This window comes from Antennarius striatus, chromosome 11 (assembly GCF_040054535.1).
Source record: "Antennarius striatus isolate MH-2024 chromosome 11, ASM4005453v1, whole genome shotgun sequence".
Taxonomy (NCBI): Eukaryota; Metazoa; Chordata; class Actinopteri; order Lophiiformes; family Antennariidae; genus Antennarius; species Antennarius striatus.
In genome coordinates this window covers 17,860,714-17,886,967 of record NC_090786.1, presented here as the reverse complement: position 1 = coordinate 17,886,967, position 26,254 = coordinate 17,860,714, and the positions used below count along the sequence as shown (strand labels likewise).

The following is a 26,254-nucleotide window of genomic DNA, read 5'->3' as shown; positions in this document are numbered from 1 at the left end:
TGGAATTCGAACAGCCTTCCGGAACAAATTGTGGTCGGAAACCGAGGTTTGCCTTGTATATATTATATATATGTGTGTGTGTGTGTGTGTGTATAGATATCACTAAACTATACGTTTTGCACTTTATTTTGCTGACAGTTTTATAAACAGGCTTTCTGCAAAATGCTGCACACTTCAATCTCATGCCACCTGATTTTATTACCATCCAGTAGATGTCGTACTAGAGCAAATGAAGCCTCATGAAGCTCCGAACCATTGTGAACCTATTGGGACGAAAGGCTTCAATGCTTCATGGGGTTTCATCTGCCCATCACTAAACACAACCTAACATGTGACAAATAAATCTAAGAAAACATACAAAGCACATTAACATATAAAAAAGGGCACAACTTACAGCAGCATGTACAGCCATTCACTCCTGAGCCAGAAGGGAAGCATAGTAACAGCTTATACCAATTCCTGGCTGATTGGTGGGAGGAGCTGACGGCTGCCAAACTCTAGTGACTCAGGAGGGACCTTCTCTACCGGTCACACCTGGAAACATATTGGTCAAGATGAATCTTAGTGGTAGTTATTTTGTCTGTCGTATATATGGCACAGCCTACTCATAATATTAACACATAAATTAACTACGAGAGATTCCAGAAAACTTTTCATGTGTTCTTAATACTCTTCTGAACTCAATGGCTCTGCCTTTTGATACTTTAACTTTTAATTTTTTGACTTTTGTTTTTTGTTTTCTGCTTTTTGAAAATCTAACCAGAAATTTCATACATTTCCTTGTCAAGGCGGAACAATCTCGGCCGAATAGAGCATGATTGGCGGCAGTGGGAAGAGCAAATGTATTAAAAGCTACCAACAGCGGGCGCTGGAGTACATATCAGCTGCGCTGACAATTGAAGATGACTCAGGTTTGTTTGTTGTGTTGAAGAGTTTGCATGTGATGTTCATGACATCCTCTGACAACCCGCCTCCGCTCTGGTGACAGGAGGGAAGGAGCAGGCGGTCCAGTGGTACAAGGACGGGATAGCTGAGCTGGAAAGAGGCATCGCAGTACCGCTCACGGGACGGGGTAATACGCAAACTAATATCTACGTAAATGAACGTGACGTAGATTGTTGAAAAAACTAAACTCATACTTTATTTTCAGGAGCTCAGTATGAGCGTGCAAGGAGACTTCAAGATAACATGGTGGCCAATCTGACCATGGCAAAAGACAGGCTGACTCATCTAGGTCTGTATCTTCTGTATCTACTCACAACCTGAGGGTTAGACTCTCATCTGAAGAACAGAACTGTTGTTGTTCAACAGAGGGTGGGCTGGCGTCTAAAGAGAGAATCGACCCACAGAGGCCTTTGGATTGTGTACTTCCAATCCCAAAGCCTGCACCGAAAACACAGCCCGCAGGTCAAGGTGTGTCCAAGTCCTCAACGGCTGTCAGACCCCCATCTAGACACAATGCCTCAAAGGTGATCTTTCTTCATAACACATTTACACATGTATGAACAATTACTCAATCTTCACAATGTGTTTTATTTGCAATATACATTCCATCAGCTTTTTGCCATAGTAAGATCACAATAACAATAACCTGAATAGATGACAGATTTATTCAACGCAAAATTCTTCTTTTGCGTGACTCAAGGTGTGTTCGTCATTGCCGGCATGTGCATTGAGGTCCACCAGGAGTCCCCCAGGAGTCCGCTACAGGGGGTCCCGTGAAGGGCCCCATTTAGAGTTCCCAGGAAGGCCGAATACTCTGAGCAGTTATTTGGCGCATATGCACAAACAGTCAGAGCACCCCCCCGCCCTCCCCAAAGCCTTAAGGTGTAGAGAGGCGACCCTCTCATCCACTGGGGTAAACTCCAATACAACGGCGCTCAGCTGGGGGCTCGTGAGTATCCCCACGCCCGCCCTGCACCTCACACCTTATGCAACTCTGAAGAAGAACAAGGTCCAGCACCTGTCCAGGAGTTTGGATCCAGAACCGAGGCTATGCGTGGAGGTAAGCCTCATAAGAGCCAACTGCTAACAATTCACCTTCAACACAAACTCCGGTTCCTTCCCCGCCAGTGAGGTGACATTCCACATCCTTACAGTTTGGTGGGCTGAGGATTGCATCACTGCTTTTTGAAGATGATGTGGTCATGTTTGCGTCATTGGCCTCTGACCTGCAGCACCCACTGGTCTGGTTTAAAGCAGCGGAGATCAGCACCTCCAAATCTGAGGCTATGGTCCTTATCAGGAAGCCGGTGGACTGCCTTCTCCAAGTGAGGAATGAGGTCCTTCCCCAAGTGAAGGAGTTTGGGTGTCTTTGGGGTTTTGTTCATGATTGAGGGAATAATGGAAGTTGAGATTTGATGGCGAATTGGGCCAGCAGGAGCGGAATTGTAGTCGCTTAACGGCACTTTTGCAACAAAGAGGGAGCTAAGCTAAGAATCAGAATCAGAATCAGCTTTATTGGCCATCGTTTGTAGAAAGCAGACGAGGAATTTGTTTCCGGCAGGTGGTGTCTCAAACTGTGCATTCATAACTTAACTATTCTAAATACTTTAAATATTATAAATAACTATACTAAATACAAAATGTAAGATGCAAAATGCAGTAGGTGGGGGGGGGACACAATGTACAGGTGCTGAGTGCATGTTGCAGGGATTTGGAGACAAATATTTAACATTTATTGTTCAAGTGTCTTATGGCTTCGGGAAAGAAACTGTTTTTAAGTCTGGTTGTTTTTGAGAGGAGGGCTCCCAGAGGGTAGACTTTTAAATAGACGGTGTCCAGGGTGTGTTGGGTCTGAGATGATCTTCCCTGCCCGACTCCTAATTCTTGAGGAGTACAGCTTTTGGAGGGAGGGCAGGGAGGTCCCAGTGATCTTCTCAGCAGACCTGATTGTCCTTTGTAGTCTTGTCCTGTCCCTTTGGGTGGCAGCACCAAACCAGACTGTGATGGAGGAACACAGAACCGATTCAATGACTGCCGCGTAGAACAGGACCAACAGCTCCTGTGGCAGACCGTGCTTCCTTAGCTGCCTGAGAAAGTACATCCTCTGCTGGGCCTTCTTGAGGATGCAGCTGATGTGGAGAGTCCACTTCAGGTCCCTGGAAACAGTACTTGAACTTGAAGCTCTCCACAGAGTCCACAGGGCTGTTTGCGATGGTGAGGGGGAGCAGAGGGGAGGGTAACTTCCTAAAGTCCACTGTCATCTCCACAGTCTTGAGCGTGTTCAGCTCCAGGTTGTTGCGACCACACCAGTCCACTAGCTGTCTCACCTCCTGTTGGTATGCAGACTCATCCCCGTCCTGGATGAGTCCAATGACAGTTGTGTCATCTGCAAACTTCAGGAGTTTGACGGCTGGGTGCGTAGATGTGCAGTCGTTGGTGTAGATGGAGAAGAGCAGCGGAGAGAGGACGCAACCCTGGGGGGCACCGGTGCTGACTGTCCGAGTGTCTGAGGTGATCGCCCCCAGCCTCACCTGCTGTGTCCTGTCTGTCAGGAAGCTGGTGATCCACTGACACATGACAGAGGGGACTGTGAGCTGGTGAAGTTTGGAGGATAGCAGCTCAGGGATGATGGTGTTGAACGCCGAGCTGAAGTCAACGAACCGGATCCGTGCATATGTCCCTGGGTGGTCGAGATGATCCAGGATGAAATGCAGTCCCATGTTGACTGCATCATCCACTGACCTGTTTGCCCGATAGGCAAACTGCAGGGGGTCCAGCAGGGGTCCTGTGATGTCCTTCAGGTGGCTCAACACGAGGCGTTCAAGGGACTTCATGACCACAGATGTCAGAGCGACAGGCCGGAAGTCATTTAGTCCTGTGGTGGAGGGTTTCTTGGGGACCGGGATGATGGTGGAGCGCTTGAAGCAGGAGGGTACCTCACACAGCTGGAGGGATCTGTTGAAGATCTGTGTGAAGACTGGAGCCAGCTGGTCCGCACTGACCTTGAGGCAGGAGGGGGAGACACCATCAGGGCCTGGCGCCTTCCTGATCTCTTGTCTGTGGAACTGCTGACTCACCTCCTGGACGGTCACACTGAGGGGGGTTGGGGGTGGTGTGGGCTGGGGGTGTGAAGGGGATGGGGGTGTGGAGGGGAGGGGGGTTGGAGGTGGGGCAGGCAGGGGGTGTGAAGGGGGTGGGGTGCAGACAGTGTTTGTTGAGGGGAATGGAGGTGTGAATGGCGGTGTGATATGGGCTGCAGGTAGTGGAATGGGGGTGGTGGTTGTGAAGGTCTTTTCGAACCTACAATAGAATCTGTTGAGGTTGTCAGCCAGGTTCTTGTTGGCCTCAGCAGGGGGGGACGGGCGTCTGTAGCCGGTGATGTCCTGCAGACCTCTCCACACTGACGAGGGGTTGGTGGCTGAAAGGTTTCCTCTCAGCTTATCAGAGTAACTCCTCTTAGCTACTCTGATCTCCTTAGTCAGTGTGTTCCTGGTCTGCCGGTACAGAGCCCTATCCCCAGATCTGTAGGCCTCCTCCTTAGCCAAGCGCAGTTGTCTCAGCTTGGCTGTGAACCATGGCTTGTTGTTGCTGTATGTGCGGAAGGTCTTGGCTGGCACACACAGGTCCTCACAGAAGCTAATGTAGGCTGTCACAGTGTCCGTGTAATCATCCAGGTTGTCTGTAGCAGCTTCAAAAACACTCCAGTCGGTGCCGTCAAAACATTCCTGTAGTTCCTGCTTTGCCTCGTTGGTCCATTTCTTCACCGTTTTCACCACAGGCCGAGATGTTCTCAGTCTCTGCCTGTAGGCTGGGCTTTGGTGGACGAGGCAGTGATCGGAGTTTCCCAAAGGTGCGCGGGGGACTGAGCGATAAGCGTCCCTAGTTACCGTGTAGCAGTGATCCAGCGTGTTGTTGTCCCTCGTCGGACAGGTCACATGCTGTCTGTATTTAGGGAGCTCGTTGCTTAGTTTCTCTCTGTTGAAGTCCCCCAGGATGATTAAAAATTAGTCCGGGTGTTTCTTTTCAATGTCCGTGATTTGTTCCACTAATGTATGGAGTGCAGCATCCACATTAGCTTGCGGTGGAATGTAAACACCGACGAACACGAAAGAGGAGAACTCCCGCGGAGAATAAAAGGGCTTGCAGTTGATGCAGAATGTCTCAATGTTCGGTCCACAGAACCTGCTGAGCACTGTGACATCCTTACACCAACCTTCGTTGATGTAGAAACATATTCCGACGCCCTTGGTTTTCCCCGACCGCTCCTTGACGCGGTCCGCTCTGTGAAGTTGGAAGTCCGGCAGATGCAGAGTGCCGTCGGGGATCGATTCATTGAGCCAAGTTTCAGTGAAACACAGGGCAGTGGAACGTGCAAAGTCCATATTTTTCCCGCAGAGGAGGTGCAGCTCGTCCAGTTTATTGGGTAGTGAGCGGAGGTTAGCCAGATGTATTGATGGCAGCGGGGTCCTGAATCCCTGCTGGCGGAGTCTCACCAGCACGCCAGCTCTCTTACTCCGACGTCTGCGTGGCCGCAGCCCATAGAGAGCCGCAGCTCCGCCGATCAAGATCTCCGCAAAACTGCTCGGATCTGACGCAAACTGCGGAATAAAATTACCGGGTAAGAACTGTCTGATGGCCAGCAGTTCCTCAGAGGAGTAGGTGATGGGAAAGCACTCAGAAACAGACCCGAAGGTCGACAAAAAACGCAAAATAAAGTAGAACAAGAGAAAGCTCTGTGCCGAGGCGTCCATCCGCGGCGCCATCGTTGTAAAAGTTGTAAGAGGCAAAGCTCTGCATCTATAATTCAATCTTTGTTCCTACCCTCACCTATGGCCATGAGTGATGGGTCATGACCGAAAGAACGATGTCATGGATACAAGTGGCCAAAATAGGTTTTTCTCAGGTGGGTAGCTGGTGTCTCCCTTAGAGAAAGGGGGACTGCTATTCGCGAGAGGCCCTAAGTAGAGCTGCTGCTCCTTTGCATGGAAAGGAGACCGTTGAGGTAATTTGGGCATCTAGTGTGGATGTCACCACGATGCCTCCCTAGGGAGGTGTTTGTGGCACATCCAGCTGGGAGCAGACCTCAGGCCAGACGCAAGGACCAGGCAGAGGGATTATATCTCAATACTGGCTTGGGAACATCTTGGGATGCCCCAGTCAGCGCTGGTTGATGTGGCCAGGGAAAAGGAAGTTTGGGGTTCCCTGTTGAAGCTGCTGCCTCTGCGACCCAATTCCAGATGAGCGGATGAAGATGGATGGATGGAAATTCTTTTTGCAGCTACTGCGGTCTCAGAAGCGTCTCAGAATCGAGTGTTGCTCCTCACAAGAGGCACATTGATACATCAGGTCATTCTGAAACCATGCCAAGCGTCATGCTTGAACTCCAAGACCTTCACCACTGCCGACCTCAAGATCATCCAGATAAGACACAGAAGTTGCTGTTTTGTTGAGTTAAAATTTATTTCAATGAACGGTAACCTTTAAGGTCTGTGAATCAGCGGTATGTGTGCAAGAGGTAGAATGAAGCATCTGCTGTAACGAACACCACAGATCCCTCAGGGACATCATGTTTGCAGCAGATTGAAGCAGCTAAAGGATCTTTATGAAGTACCAGAGATGCTTGTCACTCTTGTGCCCCTGGCCAATGCTGGCGTTTTTTTTGTTTTTTTACCATAAAAAAAATGTTTAACATATACATAATTGGTCACATTTTCTTCAGCACAACTTTGTCTATATGAAGAGATTAGTTATTATTTCACTATATACTGACATATTGGGCAAAAATATACACAATCAAATTCGGATTGAAAATACACTTGTACTTATTGCAATACAGACCACAAATATGCTCACTGAACTGTTTTGGAACTTGAAAAACGAAATATAGGTTGCTAACATGAATATATAAAAGTAAAATTGAACTAAAGTTGTACTATATACAAATATTTACAATAACACATTTTCATAGGTCCTTTTAGCTGAAACTCTATAAGAGCCTAATAACTTTCCCCTTCTCTGATGGGGGGTGGGGGTCAGTTTGTAACAGTAAAACTGTGACAATCGCAAGAGTGCCTAAATGCAAACATGTATTGTTTTCCAGAACCAAATATTAACCAGAACCAAGGCAGTCACAGACTGCAACATCCCGCGACACCCTTGAATTCAAAATTTTACCCTAACCTACTTGCATGGGTCAAAGATCAAAGCTAGTGCTCTGACCTACTTTCATAAATCAGAGCACTAGTCAGGAAAATACAGTAATAAGAAAACAATTAAAAGAGCGAAATACGTAGTAATGAAGTTACTGAAAGTTAAAAAAAGTTCCAGACTATGGTCGGTACCGCACGCTTTCACATGGACCATGTAAACAAAAGTGAACCTGAGGGGGGAGGGGATGTTGGTAGAGAGAGAGGTCAAAGGCCATTAACAAAGCGTTTCGGGGCAAAAGTGATTTTGTCAATATTCAATATTCAATTAAAGATATTGAGGACCACGGATCAGTTTGGGGCAAGATATTTCAAATACAGTGTAGTTGAAAATCTGGCAGCTGAATAACATGAATTTAAAAAAGCATAATATTAACTTTCCTGATTCTGGTGTTGTGTTTTGTGTTTTATCCTGCAAAGGTGACTCCACGGGTGGGGAAAGTTCAAAATGGGAAAACTGCAGCTGTGAAACCAGCACCAAAGAGGGAATTAAAAAAATTTAAGTATGTGGACAGCAAACTCGCCAACTTGATTATGAATGAAATTATTGACAGGTAAGAGCATTGCTGTTAGTAATAGGTAGACTCAGTGTAACCCTTTACTGAGGTTAAAGTTCCCTTTATGAACTTTGTAGTGGAACGTCTGTATCGTTTGAAGACATTGCGGGACAGGAATTGGCCAAACAAGCACTCCAGGAGATTGTTATCCTCCCTGCCTTGAGACCCGAGGTGACTGTCTCACCTTAATTTATGTCTCCTTTTTCAGATTAATTTATATTTTAAATTATACTATTTGTCCTTCAGTTCTTTACTGGTCTGAGAGCTCCGGCACGCGGTTTGCTGTTATTTGGCCCGCCTGGAAATGGGAAAACTATGCTGGTAAGTGAAATGATTCTTCAAAAACAAAAATCCAGTTTGTTCAGATCAACCAGTGTTTATGACCTGCAGACTTTGAATCTCCACCTTTACTCCGTCTCATCAGGCCAAAGCAGTCGCAGCCGAGTCAAATGCAACATTCTTCAACATCAGCGCTGCCAGTTTAACATCTAAATATGTGAGAAACCACTTTGTGCTGTTTTTCCTGGAGAACTTAGTCTGGATATGAGGTTCAGAACTCGACCTGTTTTCATTGCTGCAGGTTGGTGAGGGTGAGAAACTTGTGCGTGCACTGTTTGCAGTCGCCAGAGAATTGCAGCCCTCCGTCGTCTTCATAGGTTTGTATTCCTCACAACGTGGACTGAATGTTCTCTGAACACCAACTTTTATCCACCAAATTTCCTCATTTATCTTTTACATCCAGATGAGGTTGACAGCTTGTTATGCGAAAGACGAGAGGGAGAACACGATGCCACTCGCAGATTAAAAACCGAGTTCCTTCTTGAGTTTGATGGGGTAAGAATAGCGGCGGTGGTCATTGCGTCATGGCCTCTGATATCTGATCTTGAACCAGTTTCAGCGTTGAAGCTACTGGTGTTGTGTTCACAGCAGCACACCTATGTTTCAGGTGCAGACTGGAGGGGAAGACCGGGTGCTTGTGATGGGAGCAACCAACAGGCCTCAGGACCTCGATGAAGCTGTGCTCAGGTACGGGTGCAGCGCAACATGCTGCACAATCATCTTTTCATTTCCTACCAGGTCACCTTAATTATTCTTGTGTACGAATCTCACAGGCGCTTTGCAAAAAAGGTTTACGTGGTTTTGCCGGATAAAAAGGTACTGTGTCTTCACCATGATCATCTGTTTTGTTCGCTTTGGACTGTAAATGCTGCCATGTTTTTTAATCAGTCTCCCTTCTAGACAAGATTTACGTTGCTGAAAAACCTTTTGGGAAAACACGGGAATCCACTGAGCCAAAGTGAGCTCTCCAGTCTCGCAAAGTGAGGTTTTTCTTAAATATAAATATAATCTAACGTTAGTATCATTACATTTTTGTTTAGCTGCATTAACATTTGGATTTGCACCTTGATAGTGCGACTGAAGGATATTCAGGAAGTGATCTCACATTGCTAGCCAAAGACGCTGCGCTGGGACCGATCAGAGGTTTGTCTTCCTCTCATGTGGTTTATATATATTTTACCTAAATAAGCAGAACTTTCATTTAACATGAGAAAATCCTTTCTTCTAGAGTTGAGATTGGACCAAGTCCGAAGTATGGATGCTCGTGAGGTAACACCACGAGTGCTTCATGTATTTGTCTAATTTAGCAACCATAATGTAATAATTGTTATTTGTGTAGTTTTACCTTGTTGGGAATTCAGGCTCTAGCTGGAGCCAATCTGACCGTAGAGGAAACAAAGGCTGCACTCAAATCTTTTATTTTCAAAGGTCAAGGAATTTGACGGATCTGGATGAGTGCCAATGATGTATGCCAATGGCTCTGAAGACAGGAAAACAATTACAATATTGTGTCCAATAAATAACAGCTTCTAATCATGAAAATAGTTAGGTGTGTGATTAAAATAACATTAGTCAAACTCCAAATTAAATTCACAATAAATTCTAGTGATGTGACGTTCCGTATCCAGGCTTTGAAGGGTGTACCGAGTAGGGAAGAGGCGTTTCTGCAAAGTGCATATCAAGGCTTGCTTCATTTTGGGGGGGAGCTGAAAATGATGACGTCCAAAGCCTTGCTATGTGGCTGATACCATTGACTCAGGACATGGTACGGAGTTTGCTGCGAGTTTTGGCGGGGATATAAACCCTTCCGGCTCCATTCAAAACGTTTGATAGAGTTGTGATTAGTGAGAGTTTGGAGACAGTCTGAAGTGAGTTAAGAGTTACAGATAGTTTGGATAGAGTTAAGAGATCGTTTAGAGAGAGGTTGTTTGCAATAAAAACTAATGTTGTGTCCCTTAAACCATAATCACTGGCCATACCTCAATGTTACAAAAGCACAATTATTGCCCACACCCCAATCACCCTTGCCTCACTGTAAATGATCATGATCAAAAAATAATTTTCCCGTACTGCCAGTATATATCCATCCATCCATCCATCTATCTATATACATGTATATTCATACACTTTGTCGATTAATTATTTAGTCATACATTTTTTTGTAGTACATAGTCATTTTCGAGAGCCAGAACAGATGTCTGAATGGATCACACATGAAGGCACAGCTGCCTGCAGTTTTATCCAAGGCCAGCAGGTGGTTTTGTATGCGCGTAAAGCTTCAAGCAATGAACCCTTTCTGGAACCAGTTGCTTGAAGTGGTTCTAAGCTTCATGAGGCTTAATCTTGCCACCAGTAATATATTCCAGTCCATTAAGAAAAAAAATAACTTGCATTGAAATCAAATCAAAGACACACAGCATACATCACCAGCTTCCAGCTGCAAGTGTTCGGAAACAAAGAGAGGAAGTCCTGCCCATTCATGTCCATATGGGAGGCAGGAATAATTTCTACCACCTTGTAGAGTGGAAGGGAAATGTAGTTTGTAGTTTATTATTGCTGGGCTTGCGCTAGCCATTCGCCACGTCGCCTTAGGCGAAGTAAATTCTATATGGCTACAAGATTTTTAGCTTGTGTAGCCACAGTGGCGTTATTTTTAGGAAAAAAAGGCTAAAACGTACAAGTTTTTTGGACTGTGAAAATCCCCGAGCGATAAACTTTTCCTTGCTAGCGCCGCTGTTTCCGACGGAGCATTTCCGTCGGCACATGCCGATGCCATCGGGTCTCTTTGGCTATTTCCGTCAGCTATTTCTGCATACTGACGGAAATAGCCGAAGTGACCCGAACGCTCTCAATCATTAAATATGCACTTGGGTCATGACCTCCTTCAGTCCAATGAAAAACAAAAAGATTCTATTTTTACAAGCTAAACCCACGAATTGGTGTTCGAAAAGGAGAGGACTGTCGATTGAAAGAAATTAAGAACCCAGTGTTATATAGTAGAGTTTGTGTTAAAATTCTAATTGAACAATGAAAGATGAATGCTGAGACAGGCCTATGACAATCCCTATGACAGGCAGGAATAACCAGCGATGTATGTAAATGTGTATTCACCTTGCTTGCTATTTTTCATGCCTTTTTAAATTGAAATGAAAAATCATGTCGAATAAAAAACAAACAAACTATGGCATACCAATGGTGTTGGTGGTGGTCGAAGTTAAAATGTCTTCTAGTCTCAGTAAAACTTACAAGTAAACATTGAGTAATATTTTGCATGACTGTATCTTCACATAGTGAATGTGAGTTTTCAATTGTTGAATCTCACATTCATACCTGCATAAAGTAGTATAGAAATAAAGATAGTTCAGCTTGAACTGTTAACTTTAGTGTATTTTTGTAGGTAAACTGAACAGAAGGTTTTGCCCTCAGGATGCAGGAAAACAACCCCATTTTCTAAAAAATTTCCAGGGGGAGGCCCCCCATACCTCCGTATCCCCCCCCCCCCCATGACAAGCATTGGTCGTCAGCGCGCTGCGCCGCCTGCTGTCTTGGACACAGAACATGGCTATTTGTGGCTTGCTCAATTCTTTTACACTGAGCCACAGTGGCTTGGTCTTCTTCCTAGTGCAAGCCCAGTGTTGTAATTTCTAACAAATCTTATGTCTGTTTTCACAGATGCGGAACATCAATATGAAAGATTTTGAGAATTCCTTGAAGAGCATTAAGGCCAGTGTCAGCCCAGCGACTCTGAATATGTACGTCAAGTGGAACAAAGATTTTGGTGACACAACAACCTTTTAAAAATGTGTGGAAAAAAAAATCTTTGTGGTTACAAAATATGAAAAAAAAAATGAAACAGAACAGCCTGGACCAGACACCACATAGTCTGGGTAAGAAACATATATGATCACCGTGACATTTGGGAAAAGTATTGCTGCAATTCCTGTATTTTGGGAAAACTTTGAGACGTATGTGACCACCCTGTTCTGCTGGTTGGTATAAAATGGCTCAGGAGTCGAGGTGGATGGATGCAATGTTTTTATTCCTGTGTATAAAACAATCACAAACAAGTGCAAATTGAGTGGTGGGCGACACAAGCTCTGAGACACCATGGCATGTCAGCATCTTTCTGCCGCGCTCATTTCAGTGATCGTATAGTGGTCGAACAAATAATTAAAGAACATTTAACTAAAGTTGTGGGACATTAACATAAAAGGTGCACTTAAACATCGTACCTGTGTATAAAACAAACACAAACAGGTGCAAATTGGGTGCTGGGCGCCACAAGCTCCGAGACACTGAAGACAGAAAAAACACTTTAGAAAATCCAACAGCCACGTTTTGTCGGCATTACTTTTCAACACGGAAACGCCGTTACCGGGCCGATACATCCGACCAATCTACTACATACATATTACAGCACTACAGAGTCACAAAAACATTGGAGACGAAAATATTTAAACAATAAGGCATTATGACAATGGAGCCTGCATCGGACCAACTTACCCACGGCATGTCAGCGTCTTTCTGCCGCGGCCTACCCACAGTGCACCTGGCAGGTTTCAAAATAAGAGACAGACGAATGTCCCCAAATTAATCATGAATTTACCGGTAACTATATTACAAAAACATCTACCCAAACCGTTACACGTATGACTTAATTCACTGTATTAAAGGACTTCTAAAACACCGTAATTTGTAGGTTATGTTGTAATTTCTAACAGCCACCCCCGGATTTGTGGAGCAAATACGTTACGTGGTTTCTTCTTCAGTAATTTCAGGGAGTTGGATTAATCTGGAGACAGGGCGTATGTATTCTCGACCCTGAATGATGATTTTAGCGCTACGAATTTCAAGGTTGTAGTTACAAGTTTTATGTAAAATATCATACTATTAGTATGCCATGGGCCAACACTGGGTTAGTGTTCTTTTTTTAGGTTAGAGAGGTTTTACCCAATCAAAATTCAGCTAGTTTGTGTTACCAGGTTCAACCTGGCAGGTTGTATGAAATCTGTCCAGGGTCTTCAGAATCAACAATGCAGGTGTCCCTGCAATGATTGAAGGGGCACATATAATTAATAGATGTGATAGCCAATCAGATCACGAGTTGGCTGCTGTTAGACATTCTTGGTAGCCTCATGTTCACCTGACATGTACGTGTCCTGTGACTGGATACTTCTGAGAAGGCGGCGCTACGCGGATTAAAAGAGTCGGGTTAAAGTTAGAAGGTAGATCTTAAGCAGAGGAATCTGCACGGGTTTTAAACCTGGAAGATCTACTTGCTTTTTGTTCCCACAATGTCTACTTCTTCTTTTCCTTTCGGCTTTTCCCTTCAGGGGTCGCCACAGCGAATCAATTTCCTCCATCTAGCCCTGTCCTTTGAATCCTCTTCTCTCACACTAACTACCTTCATGTCTTCCCTCACTACATCCATAAACCTCCTCTTTGGTCTTCCTCTAGGCCTCCTGCCTGGCAGTTCAAAACTCAGCATCCTTCTACCAATATATTCACTATCTCTCCTCTGGACATGTCCAAACCATCTCAGTCTGGCCTCTCTGACTTTATCTCCAAAACTTCTAACATGTGATGACCCTCTGATGTACTCATTCCTGATCCTATCCTTCCTGGTCACTCCCAGAGAGAACCTCAGCATCTTCATCTCTGCTACCTCCAGCTCTGTCTCCTGTCTTTTCCTCAGTGACACTGTCTCTAGACCAAACAACATCGCTGGTCTCACCACAGTTTTGTACACCTTTCATTTTAGCTGAAACTCTTCTATCACACATCACACCTGACACCTTCCTCCATCCGTTCCATCCTGCCTGTACATGCTTCTTCACCTCTTTTCCACACTCTCCATTGCTCTGGACTGTTGAGCCTAAGTACTTAAAATCCTCCACCTTCTTGATCTCTTCTCCCTGTAACCTCACTCTTCCACTTGGGTCCCTCTCATTCACACACATGTACCCTGTCTTACTGCGGCTAACCTTCATTCCTCTCCTTTCCAGGACAAACCTCCACCTCTCTAGCTTCTCCTCCACCTGTTCCCTGCTCTCACTACAGATCACAATGTCATCTGCAAACATCATAGTCCATGGAGATTCCTGTCTAACCTCGTCTGTCAGCCTGTCCATCACCATAGCGAACAAGAAGGGGCTCAGAGCTGATCCCTGATGCAGTCCCACCTCCACCTTGAACTCCTCTGTCACACCTACAGCACACCTCACCACTGTCTTACCGTCCTCATACATGTCCTGCACCGCTCTAACATACTTCTCTGCCACTCCAGACTTCCTCATACAATACCACAGTTCCTCTCTGGGAACCCTGTCATAAGCTTTCTCCAGATCTACAAAAACACAATGCAGCTCCCTCTGGCCTTCTCTGTACTTCTCTATCAACATCCTCAAAGCAAATACTGCATCTGTAGTACTCTTTTTTGGCATGAAACCATACTGCTGCTCACAAATGTTCACTTCTGCCCTTAGTCTAGCTTCCACTACTCTCTCCCATAACTTCATTGTATGGCTCATCAGCTTTATTCCTCTGTAGTTGCCACAACTCTGCACATCTCCCTTGTTCTTAAAAATGGGCACCAGCACACTTCTCCTCCATTCCTCAGGCATCTTCTCACGATCTAAGATCCTGTTGAACAACCCAGTCAGAAACTCTACTGCCACCTCTCCTAGACACTTCCAAACCTCTACAGGTATATCATCAGGACCGACTGCCTTTCCACTCTTCATCCTCTTCAATGCCCTCCTCACTTCATCCTGACTAATCTTTGCTACTTCCTGGTCCACAACAGTCACCTCTTCTAGTCTTTGTTCTCTCTCATTTTCCACGTTCATCAACTCTTCAAAGTACTCTTTCCATCTTCCCATCACACTACTGGCACCTGTCAATAGACTTCCATCCCTATCCTTAATCAACCTAACCTGCTGCACGTCCTTCCCATCTTTATCTCTCTGTCTTGCCAACCGGTATAGATCAGTCTCTCCCTCCTTACTGGCCAACCTAGCATACAAGTCATCATAAGCTTCTTGTTTGGCCTTTGCTACCTCTACCTTCACCTTACGCTGCATTTCCCTGTACTCCTGTCTACTCTCCTCAGTCCTCTCAGTGTCCCACTTCCTCTTGGCTAACCACTTTCTCTGTATACACTCCTGTACCTCCTCATTCCACCACCAAGTCTCCTTATCTACTTTCCTTCCAGATGACACACCAAGTACTCTCCTACCTGTCTCCCTGATCACATTAGCTGTAGTTGTCCAGTCATCTGGAAGAACCTCCTGACCACCCAGAGCCTGTCTTAACTCCTTCCTAAAAGTCATGCAACACTCTTCCTTTTTCAGCTTCCACCATTTCATCTTCTGCTCTGCCTTTGCCCTCTTGATCTTCCTCACCACCAGAGTCATCCTACACACCACCATCCTATGCTGTTTGGCTACACTCTCACCTACCACTACTTTGCAGTCACTGATCTCTTTCAGGTTACACCGTCTACACAAGATGTAGTCTACCTGTGTGCTCCTACCACCACTCTTATAGGTCACTCTATGTTCCTGCCTCTTCTGGAAGAAAGTATTCACTATAGCCATTTCCATCCTTTTTGCAAAGTCAACTACCATCTGTCCTTCTGCGTTCCTCTCCTGGATACCAAACCTGCCCATCACATCCTCATCACCTCTGTTTCCTGCACCAACATGTCCATTGAAGTCTGCTCCAATGACAACTCTCTCACTTCTAGGCATGCTCTGCATGACTTCATCAAGGTCCGACCAGAATTTCTCCTTCTCCTCCAGCTCACATCATACCTGTGGAGCATACCCGCTAACAACATTGAATATCACACCTTCTATTTCTAGCTTCAGACTCATCACTCTATCCGACACTCTTTTTACCTCCAGGACATTCCTAACAAACTCCTCCTTCAAGATAACTCCTACTCCATTTCTCTTCCCATCTACACCATGATAGAACAACTTGAACCCTGCTCCTAAACTTCTAGCCTTGCTACCTTTCCACCTGGTCTCCTGGACACACAGTATGTCTACCTTCCTTCTCTGCATCATGTCAACCAACTCTCTACCTTTTCCTGTCATAGTTCCAACATTCAACGTCCCTACTCTTAGTCCTATACTCTTGGTGTTCCTCTTCTCTTTCTTCGTGCGAACGCACTTTCCTCCTCTCCTTCTTCGACCAACAGTAATCCAATTTCCACCGGCGCCTTGTAGGTCAACAGCGCCGATGGCAGTCGTTGTTAACCCGGGCCTCGACCGATCCGGTATGGAAGTCATAGGTTTGATTCGCATCTTTGATTTGGCAAAAGTTTTACGCCGGATGCCCTTCCTGACGCAACCCTCTGTATTTATCCGGGCTTGGGACCGGCACAATAAGACACTGGCTTGTGTCCTCTTGTGGCTACATTGTTCCCACAATGTCTAAAGGAAGAGAAAACAAAGATTTGGTTGCCGATATACTCGAAATGCCATTTTCAAGATGTACATTTGAAGAGAAGCTAGCTCTTGTGAGATGAGGTCGTCTGATCCCTGAACTAGCTAACCTGTCCCTGGCTGGTAAGGGGTTTTCCCACCATTTCCAGACAAGTAATTACAAGCGGGACCCACGGTTGTTAGGCTCCGAGGAACACTGGAAATTGTTCAGCAGGGAATGCTGGTGTCTGGTGTTTTGATCCACACTGGATTTAGGGTTAGGGTAAACTTGAATTGTTTAACAAAGGCAGCAATGAGACACCGAAGCACAACTGGCATTTGCAGCTACGATGTTTTGAAAAACTTGAAACGACACCAGAGTGCACTCACAGCTCAATGAACAGGTATGAAACTACAAGGACCTTCATTCTTTTCTTGCTGAGCATGACACAGCGTTTACTGGGACATCTGGCAAAATACAAAATGATTTAATTCATGCTATTTCAGAAGTGACTGGAGAAGAGATCAAATGAGAAATCCAAAAGTTGCTTTTTGTCACTATAATGCTTGATGAGACAACAGACATGGGTAATGCCCCACAGCTCGCTCTTGTCTTGTGCTACTTAACAGAATCCGGTGTCAAGGAGCGTTTGTCAAATATGAGGATGTATCTCATGGCCGGCGAGCTGATGACTGCTGATCTTATTGTTTCCTTTCTCAGTAAGAGAAAGGAAACAGGTTAGCCACAGTAAGACAGAGTACATGTGTGAGAATGAGAGGGACCCGAGTGGATGAGTGAGGTTACAGGGAGAAGAGATCAAGAAGGTTGAGGATTTTAAGTACTAAGGGTCAACAGTCCAGAGTAATGGAGTGTGGAAAAGAGGTGAAGAAGCATGTACAGGCAGGATGGAATGGGTGGAGAAAAATGTCAGGTGTGATGTGTGATAGAAGAGTTTCAGCTAGAATGAAAGGAAAGGTGTACAAAACTGTGGTGAAACCAGCAATATTGTTTGGTCTAGAGACAGTGTCAATTGGGAAAAGACAGGAGGCAGAGCTGGAGGTATCAGAGGTGAAGATGCTGAGATTCTCTATGCGAGTGACCAGGAAGGATAGGATCAGGAATGAGTACATCAGAGGGACAGCACAAGTTAGAGGTTTTGGAGATAAAGTCAGAGAGGCCAGACTGAGATGGTTTGGACATGTCCAGAGGAGAGATAGTGAATATATTGGTAGAAGGATGCTGAGTTTTGAACTACCAGGCAGGAGGCCTAGAGGAAGACTAAAGAGGAGGTTTATGGATGTAGTGAAAGAGGACATGAAGGTAGTTAGTGTGAGAGGATGCAGAAGGCAGGGTTAGATCAAAGTCAAAGTCAGCTTTATTGTCAAATGTACCATATATGCACGACATACAGCACAGATGAAATTGCAGTCCTGTCTGCCCCGCGGTAAACAGGCAGTACAACAGACAGTACAACACAGACAGTACAACACAGACAGTACAACACAGACAGTACAACACAGGCAGGACAACACAGTCAGGACAACACAGTCAGGGCAACACAGGCAGTACAACACAGGCAGGACAACACAGACATGACATCAGACAATACAGCACGAAGTATTAGACGAAACACAAGGAATGGTAAACGTCATTATACACTCCTTAATCCCGTAGGGGAAATGACGTGTGCGTAGTCCCTGAGTTGATGGGGGGAGAGAAAGATAGGTAGTCAGGAGCTGGGGAGAGGGAAGGGCATTGTGAGGGTAGAGTTCAAGGCTATGGCAGGGGGCAGAGCAGGGAGGGAGTTGAGCCTCCTGACCGCCTGGTGAAAGAAACTGTCCTTGAGCCTGCTGGTTCTGGCCCACAGACTCTGCAGTTTCCTACCTGATGGCAGCAGGCTAAAAAGGCTGTGAGAGGGGTGGGTGGGATCACCTGCATTGCTGATGGCTTTGCCGGTGAGGCGGGTGTTGTAAATGTCCATGAGGGAAGGGAGAGAGACACCATTGATCTTTTCAGCTGCTCTCACGATGCGCTGCAGGGTCTTGCGGCAGGAAACGGTGGAGGCGCCGTACCACACAGTGATGCAGCAGGTTAAGATGCTCTCAATGGTACCTCTGTAGAAGGTGAGCATGATGGGGGGTTGGGCTCTCGCTCTCCTCAGTTTGCGGAGGGAGTAGAGGCGCTGTTGGGCTTTTGTGGCCAGTGATGCGGTGTTGCAGTCCCAGGACAGGTCCTCGGAGATGTGCACACCCAGGAACTTGGTGCTGCTGACCCTTTCCAGTGCAGCACCGTTGATGGTTAGTGGAGCAGGCTGAGTGCGTGTTCTCCTGAAGTCTACAACAATCTCCTTTGTCTTCTCCACATTCAGATGGAGATTGTTGTCCTTGCACCACATAGCCAGGCGGCTCACCTCATTTCTGTAGGCTGTCTCATCATTGTTGTTGATGAGACCCACTACAGTCGTGTCGTCTGCAAACTTGATGAAGAGGCTGGAACTGGAAGTCGGTGTACAGTCATTGGTTAGCAGAGTGAAGAGGAGGGGGCTCAGTGCACATCCTTGGGGGGCTCCCGTGTTCAGCGTGATGGTGCTGGAGGTGTTGTTACCAACTCGAACTGCTTGTGGTCTCCCTGTCAGTTGCGCATGGAGGTGTTGAGTCAGAGCTGGTCCAATTTGTGGATGAGCTGCTGGGGAATGATTGTGTTGAATGATGAGCTGAAGTCGAACAGCATTCTGGCGTACGAGTCTTTGGTCTCCAGGTGGGTGAGGGTTGAACGTAGGGCAGTGGAGATGGCGTAATCGGTCGAGCGGTTGGACCAGTAAGCAAACTGAAAAGGGTCCAGGGTTGAAGGGAGGGCAGATTTGATGTGGTGCATGACTAGCCACTCGAAGCACTTCATGAGGATGGGAGTGAGTGAAGGCCACTTTCTGTGCCCTCAGGAGCCTGTGGACTTCCCCTGTCAGCCATGGCTTCTGGTTGGCTCGAACGGAGATTGTTCTGGTGACCGTGACATCATCCATGCATTTCCTGATGTATGCCGTGACGGTCTCCGCGTACTCTTGGAGGTCTGATGTGTTGTGGGAGGCTGCGTCTTTGAATACGTTCAAGTCTGTGGTTGAGAAGCAGTCCCGGAGTGCCTCAGATGACCCATCAGGCTACACCTTTATCTGCCTTTTCACAGGTTTGACAACTCTAACGAGCGGTCTGTGTGCAGGCGTTAGCATAACAGTGGTGTGGTCTGATGCCCCAAGGTGGGGGAGGGCACGGGCCTTGTAGGCATCTTTATGTGTTGTGTAGACATTGTCCAGGATGTAAGCTCCTCTGGTGGCAAAGTTGATATGTCTATGTAATTTTGAAAACACACTCTTGGGGTTTGCATGGTTAAAGTCCCCCGCCAGAATGAGGAAGGTGTCTGGGTGGGCTGTCTGCTGCTCACTGATGTGATGATAGAGATCAGTCAGTGCCTCACTCCTGTTGTTACTGGAGGTGGGACGGATGTATACTGCCACCAGCAATATGGCAGAAAACTCCCTGGGCAGGTAAAAGGGCCGGCATCTGATGATCATAAGCTCCACCAGAGGAGAGTAGTGTGTGCAAACCACAGCAGTGTCGCGACACCAAGCATCTGTGATGTAAACACAGAGTCCCCCGCCGCGGGTCTTCCCCCCCCTCAAGCGAGCGCTCTGTCAGCCCGGCAGCATGTTAGCCAGTCCAGCTGAATGGCACTGTCCGGGACGCTGTCAGTGAACCATGTTTCCACAAATAGAATCAGTCTTTATTTGTCATGCTGACACACGTTTACATATGACAGTACGAAATATGTCTCTGAAGGTCCCAGTAAGCCCGGTCAATAAATAAGGTAAATAAGATAGAATAAAATAAATAGGATAAGTTAAGTAAAGATAGGTTAAAAATGTAAGATAAATGAGAGAACAGACAAAAGTTAAGAATGCTAGATATACGGTATAAAGTGGAAAGTGTAAATTGAAAAGTGTCTGAACAGCAAAATCTATTTACAGTGTAGCAGCTGAAGTATTTGGGTGCTCCATCTATTGCACCTGATGAAGCATCATATTGCACCAGATCCCCGTGTGTCTGTGGTGACATACGGGGCGTCGTGAGGGTGACTACAGAGCACCACAGGAGTTCAGCTGTCTAACAGTCTCCCGGAAGAAGCTGTTCCTCAGCCTGGTGGTCCTGCTCCGGATGCTCTGTAGTCTCCTGACTGAGGGGAGGGGTTGGAACAGACAGTGTGCTGGGTGGGTGGGGTCTCTCATGATGTGGGAGGCCCTCTTTCTACACCTACTTGTGTAGATTTCTGTGGTGGTAGGTAGGCCACTCCCTACAGTCCTCATACAAAGACACAACACTCAAAGACACAACACACAACACAAATACAAAGACACAACACTCATCCACAGACTTAGTTGATGGTCGGAGCAGGCAGATGTAGTCTAGTTTATTGTCCAGCAAGCATACGTTGGCGAGTGTGATAGTCGGGATAGCCGGCTGGTGAGAGCCAGCCTCTAGCCTAGCCCGGATGCCTCCACGCTTGCCCCGCTTCTGCTTCCGCATGTACCGCCTGTGGTGCTTCCACTGCGGGCTGTGTGCAGGAGTGGGGTTGGTGGTGGAGCAGGCCTCCGGAGCAGGCCGCACTCGCGCAGCACTTCCGCGTCTCCTGGGTTTAAGTCCAAAAAAGTGGTTCTGCGCATGTCGAGCAGAAACTCGAGGAGTATGAGCGCCTTGGGGTAAGTAGACATGACGAAGATGGACGTCACAAAGATGGACAAACACACGGAGAGACAAGACACAAAAAACATGAAAAAACCGTACTGTATCGGGAGAGAGAGGAGCCACTGCGTGTGCACACGCCACCATCCTCAGAATCCTGACCGCCGCCATCCTGACCCTGTCTTCTGCATCCTCTTGTCTTACACCAACTACCTTCATGTCCTCTTTCACTGGATTCATAAACCTCCTCTTCGGTCTTCCTCAAGGCCTCCTGCCTGGCAGTTCAAAACTCAGCATCCTTCTACCAATATATTCACTATCTCTCATCTGGACATGTCCAAACCATCTCAGTCTGGCCTCTCTCCAAAACCTCTAACATGTGCTGTCCCTCTGATGTACTCATTCCTGATCCTATCTAACCTGGTCACTCCCAAAGAGAACCTCAGCATCTTCATCTCTGATACCTCCAGCTCTGTCTCCTGTCTTTTCCTCAGTGACACTGTCTCTAGACCTAACAACATCGCTGGTCTCACCACAGTTTTGTACACCTTTCCTTTCATTTTAGCTGAAACTCTTCTATCACACCTCACATCTGACACTTTCCTCCACCTGTCTAACCTCATCTGTCAGCCTGTCCATCACCATAGAAAAACAAGAAGGGGCTCAGAGCTCATCCCTGATGACGTCCCACCTCCACCTTGAACTCCTCTGTCACACCTACAGCACACATCACCACTGTCTTATAGTCCTCATACATGTCCTGCACTGCTCTAACATACTTCTCTGCCACTCCAGACTTCCTCACACAATACCACAGTTCCTCTCTGGTCACTCTGTCATAAGCTTTCTCCAGATCTACAAAAACCCAATGCAGCTCCATTTGGTCATATCTGTACTTCTCTATCAACATCCTCAAAGCAAATATAGCATCTGTGGTACTCTTTTTTGGCATAAAACCATACTGCTGCTCACAAATGCTCACTTCTGCCCTTAGTCTAGCTTTAACTACCCTTTCCAATAACTGCATTGTATGACTCATCAGCTTTATTCCTCTGTAGTTGCCACAACTCTGCACATCTCCCTTGTTCTTAAAAATGGGCACCAGCACACTTCTCCTCCATTCCTCAGGCATCTTCTCACTATCTAAGATCCTATTGAAAAACCCAGTCAGAAACTCGACTGCCATCTCTCCAAACCTCTACAGGTATATCATCAGGACCAACTGCCTTTCCAGTCTTCATCCTCGTCAATGTCCTCCTCACTTCATCCTGACTAATCTTTGCTACTTCCTGGTCCACAACAGTCACCTCTTCTAGTGTTTGTTCTCTCTCATTTTCCATATTCATCAACTCTTCAAAGTACTCTTTCCATCTTCCCACCTGCCAGTAGACTTCCATTCCATTTCTTCTGAGCTAACCCCTTTCTCTGTATACACTTCTGTACCTCCTCATTCCACCACCAAGTCTCCTTATCTACTTTCCTTCCAGATGACACACCAAGTACTCTCCTACCTGTCTCCCTGATCACATTAGCTGTAGTTGTCCAGTCAACTGGATGTACATCCTGACCACCCAGAGCCTGTCTTAACTCCTTCCTAAAAGTCATGCAACACTCTTCCTTTTCAGCTCCCACCATTCCGTCCTCTGCTCTGCCTTTGTCCTCTTCATCTTCCTCACCACCAGAGTCATCCTACACACCACCATCCTATGCTGTTTGGCTACACTCTCGCCTACCACTACTTTGCAGTCACTGATCTCTTTCAGGTTACACCGTCTACACAAGATGTAGTCTACCTGTGTGCTCCTACCTCCACTCTTACAGGTTACCCTATGTTCCTGCCTCTTCTGGAAGAAAGTATTCACTATAGCCATTTCCATCCTTTTTGGAAAGTCAATTACCATCTGTCCTTCTGCGTTCCTCTCCTGGATACCAAACCTGCCCATCACCTCCTCATCACCTCGGTTTCCTGCACCAACATGTCAATTGAAGTCTGCACCAATGGCAACTCTCTCACTTCTAGGTATGCTCTGCATCACTTCATTCAAGTCCAACCAGAATTTCTCCTTCTTCTCCAGCTCACATCCTCCAGCTCACAAACTTCTCCTTCAGGGTAACTCCTACTCCATTTCTTTTCCTATCTACACCATGATAGAACAACTTGAACCCTGCTCCTAAACTTCTAGCCTTGCTACCTTTCCACCTGGTCTCCTGGACACACAGTATATCTACCTTCCTCCTCTGCATCATGTCAGCCAACTCTCTACCTTTTCCTGTCATAGTTCCAATAATCAACGTCCCTACTCTCAGTCCCATACTCTTGGTGTTCCTGTTCTCCTTCTTCCTATGAACACACTTTCCTCCTCTCCTTCTTCGACCAACAGTAGTCCAATTTCCACCGGCACCCTGTAGGTCAACAGCACCGATGGCGGTCGTTGTTAACCCGGGCCTCGACCGCTCTGGTATGGACATCATATGTTTGATGTGCATGTTTGATTTGGCAAAAGTTTTACGCAGGATGCCCTTCCTGACGCTACCCTCTGTATTTATCCGGGCTTGGGACCGGCACAATAAGACACTGGCTTGTGTCCTCTTGCGGCTACATTTGTCCTATTGCTGCCACGTTGTCCAACGTCATCTTACCTCTAGGTGGCTTTTCAGGTAAATTTCAGTCAATCATAACATAACCTAAATAACTGATGGTGACTTCTTAGCGCTGTGCTTCCACTTGGTCAGAAATGGGAGAACATTGGGGACACTGATGCATTTGTATTACAAGATTGTCATGTCTTCCAGTAGTCTATCCAGTGTCTTTCTAAAAAACATTTCTGACTTTCATGCAGTGTGGATTCAGGGATTTGTAGGCCTAAATGTTTGTATTGACTGGAGGTTAGTTACCACCACCCGGTTTGGGATCAATAAAATATATCTATGAGGGACTGTCATGGTGAAGGTTTGCCATCCACTGAGAGCCCTTCTAATTTTGTTTTGGATTAAAACATGTTTACAGTGTTATTTTTGTTTACAACTCATTCTGTGTTCTTGTGATTATAACAACAAGGCACAAATAATGTAAATAGAGTGTTGCTGGTGACATCGATGTTTTTTTGTGGATTACTATGAGTTCCAATAAATGCATCCATGAAAGCTGGACATGAGTTGTGACATTTAGTGTGAACATTTAGTGTTTTTCACTGAACGGAACAGTCATGCCTTCTTCACTTCCTTATCGATAAATATGTTCAATGAAGTTTCACATTGATTTTTTTTCTTTTTTTGCTTTCCTTTTCACTTCGGTTCTTTGTCTCCTGCGCAGATGACTGTTTTTTTTAACAAGGTCACTTTTGGGTGAAGTAAACAACAGGATTTAAGGGTCATATTTGATTTAAAATGTTAAACGGAAAAAAAATTACCTTCTTTTTTTTATTCATGTAAAAGTTTATCTGATTCACAATACATTAATGCAGATACAAAACTAATAAACTGTTAAATATTAGTAATAAATGTACTTTACAGATTTAAGTGTAAGGTGTAAAAATTGAAATCTAACAGTTGGCTTGTTGTACATCTTTATCAACAGTCTCTAAAAATGCTTTCATGCTCCTCTGAAGGAACAGGTTGTGTATATTCATGATTTTCTTTTTTAAACTAATTTCTGACTCCCCCTGTCGGGTCGACATGGGCTCCAGTGATTGTGCACGACCCGTCTCCTCTCTGTCACTCGGGGGCGCTGCTGTTTTGCTTTTACTGTTGCATGTCTCCCTTCTGTGGACTAGACTGTGTGCAGCATAAACCAATACTGGAGTAAAGAATTCATTTTAATGTAAAAAAAAACATGATCAGTCATTGTGGGAATCATCTCAACCAGATGACCGGAGTGGGTTAACAGTTTTAGGAGCCTTTGAATATGTGCTTGTGAATGTTTCAGAGAAAGTCTGTGTCGATAACTGAAGCTACAACACACAGCTATTTTTAAGGGCCCCATAATAGAGGCCCTCTATCAAGACTGGAGACTGGGTCAGGGGTCGCTGTCTGGGCATGACTCCTCTAGAATGTTGAGGTGAATAGCCTCTCCACCAAAGGCCCTTCCACCGGTCAGCTGCTTTCTTTCCTGTGGTTCCCGTGGCCTGACAGCTGCCTCATCTCCTTCAGCAGATTTTTACTGGCCACTAATACAAATATTTTCTGTAATTAAGGTTGTCCACTGAGTTTTATTTCCACACCGCAAAGAAAAAAAAGGGTCCAGCATTCAAAACACCCTGAGAGCTAAAACCTCGTACTCCTGCCCTCATCCTCAGGGGATGTGGAGCGTGTTTTCCAACTTGTCATGACTGAAGAGTGTGTTTCATGATGGCAGACAGGAATAGAGCTTGTTTGGGTTTGTCGCTTTTTTCCCTTTCTGTTTACCTTCAGCTTAGATCATCCTACATAGTAAACAAATGTTTGTATGATAGACTAGATCAAGTCATGTTGGACATACATATCTGAGTACCTATATATGTCTAATGTCTGAACAAATGGAGTGTATGAATACCTTATAATTTCACAGTTAATTAATTAGCTTTGAAATACCATAAAGTTACAGCACAGAGAGCCACCGTCACTTCCATGCAAACTATTTTACTCTTGCTGTCAAGAGACAGAGCATCATTTAAACCTTTTAGGTTTGACAGCTTGTCTTTCTTGGTTGCATGTCAGCCGGCAGCGCCTCCACAGTAGCTCATTGATGCTTTGACCACAACGTCCACTCAAGGGAAAACAGAATAGGTGATCATTTGATACTCTGGTGGAGTAGCCCACCCTGTAGGGTGCAATAATAGTAGACACAGAGGGGACCTCTGCCTGAGGGAACAAACACTCTGTGAGTGTTTCTTCAACTGACCCCATTATCAGAACAGTGTGTGAATGGGAGAGTGTGAGGATTGTATATTATTGCTATTATTATTTGGGTTCATGAGCGCATTATAAACCTTGACACTTTATCTTTTGTTAATTGTCCTGGTTCATATACAGTACTTTAACGTAAAAAGACCACAAAACAGTCCTT

The 26,254-nt window shown here is 45.7% G+C and overlaps 1 protein-coding gene across 1 annotated transcript; it reads left to right on the top strand.

Annotated features, from left to right (window-relative positions):
- The first annotated feature begins 814 nt into the window (after positions 1-814).
- LOC137604114 (spastin-like) lies at positions 815-11,845 on the top strand. The gene is made up of 16 exons (XM_068328047.1): positions 815-911; positions 989-1,072; positions 1,151-1,234; positions 1,312-1,469; positions 7,572-7,705; positions 7,786-7,879; positions 7,955-8,029; positions 8,133-8,204; positions 8,289-8,364; positions 8,451-8,542; positions 8,655-8,734; positions 8,821-8,863; positions 8,948-9,027; positions 9,120-9,190; positions 9,276-9,316; positions 11,720-11,845. Exons 1-16 carry the CDS (start codon positions 815-817, stop codon positions 11,843-11,845), a joined length of 1,407 nt encoding a protein of 468 aa, XP_068184148.1.
- The last annotated feature ends 14,409 nt before the right edge of the window (positions 11,846-26,254 follow it).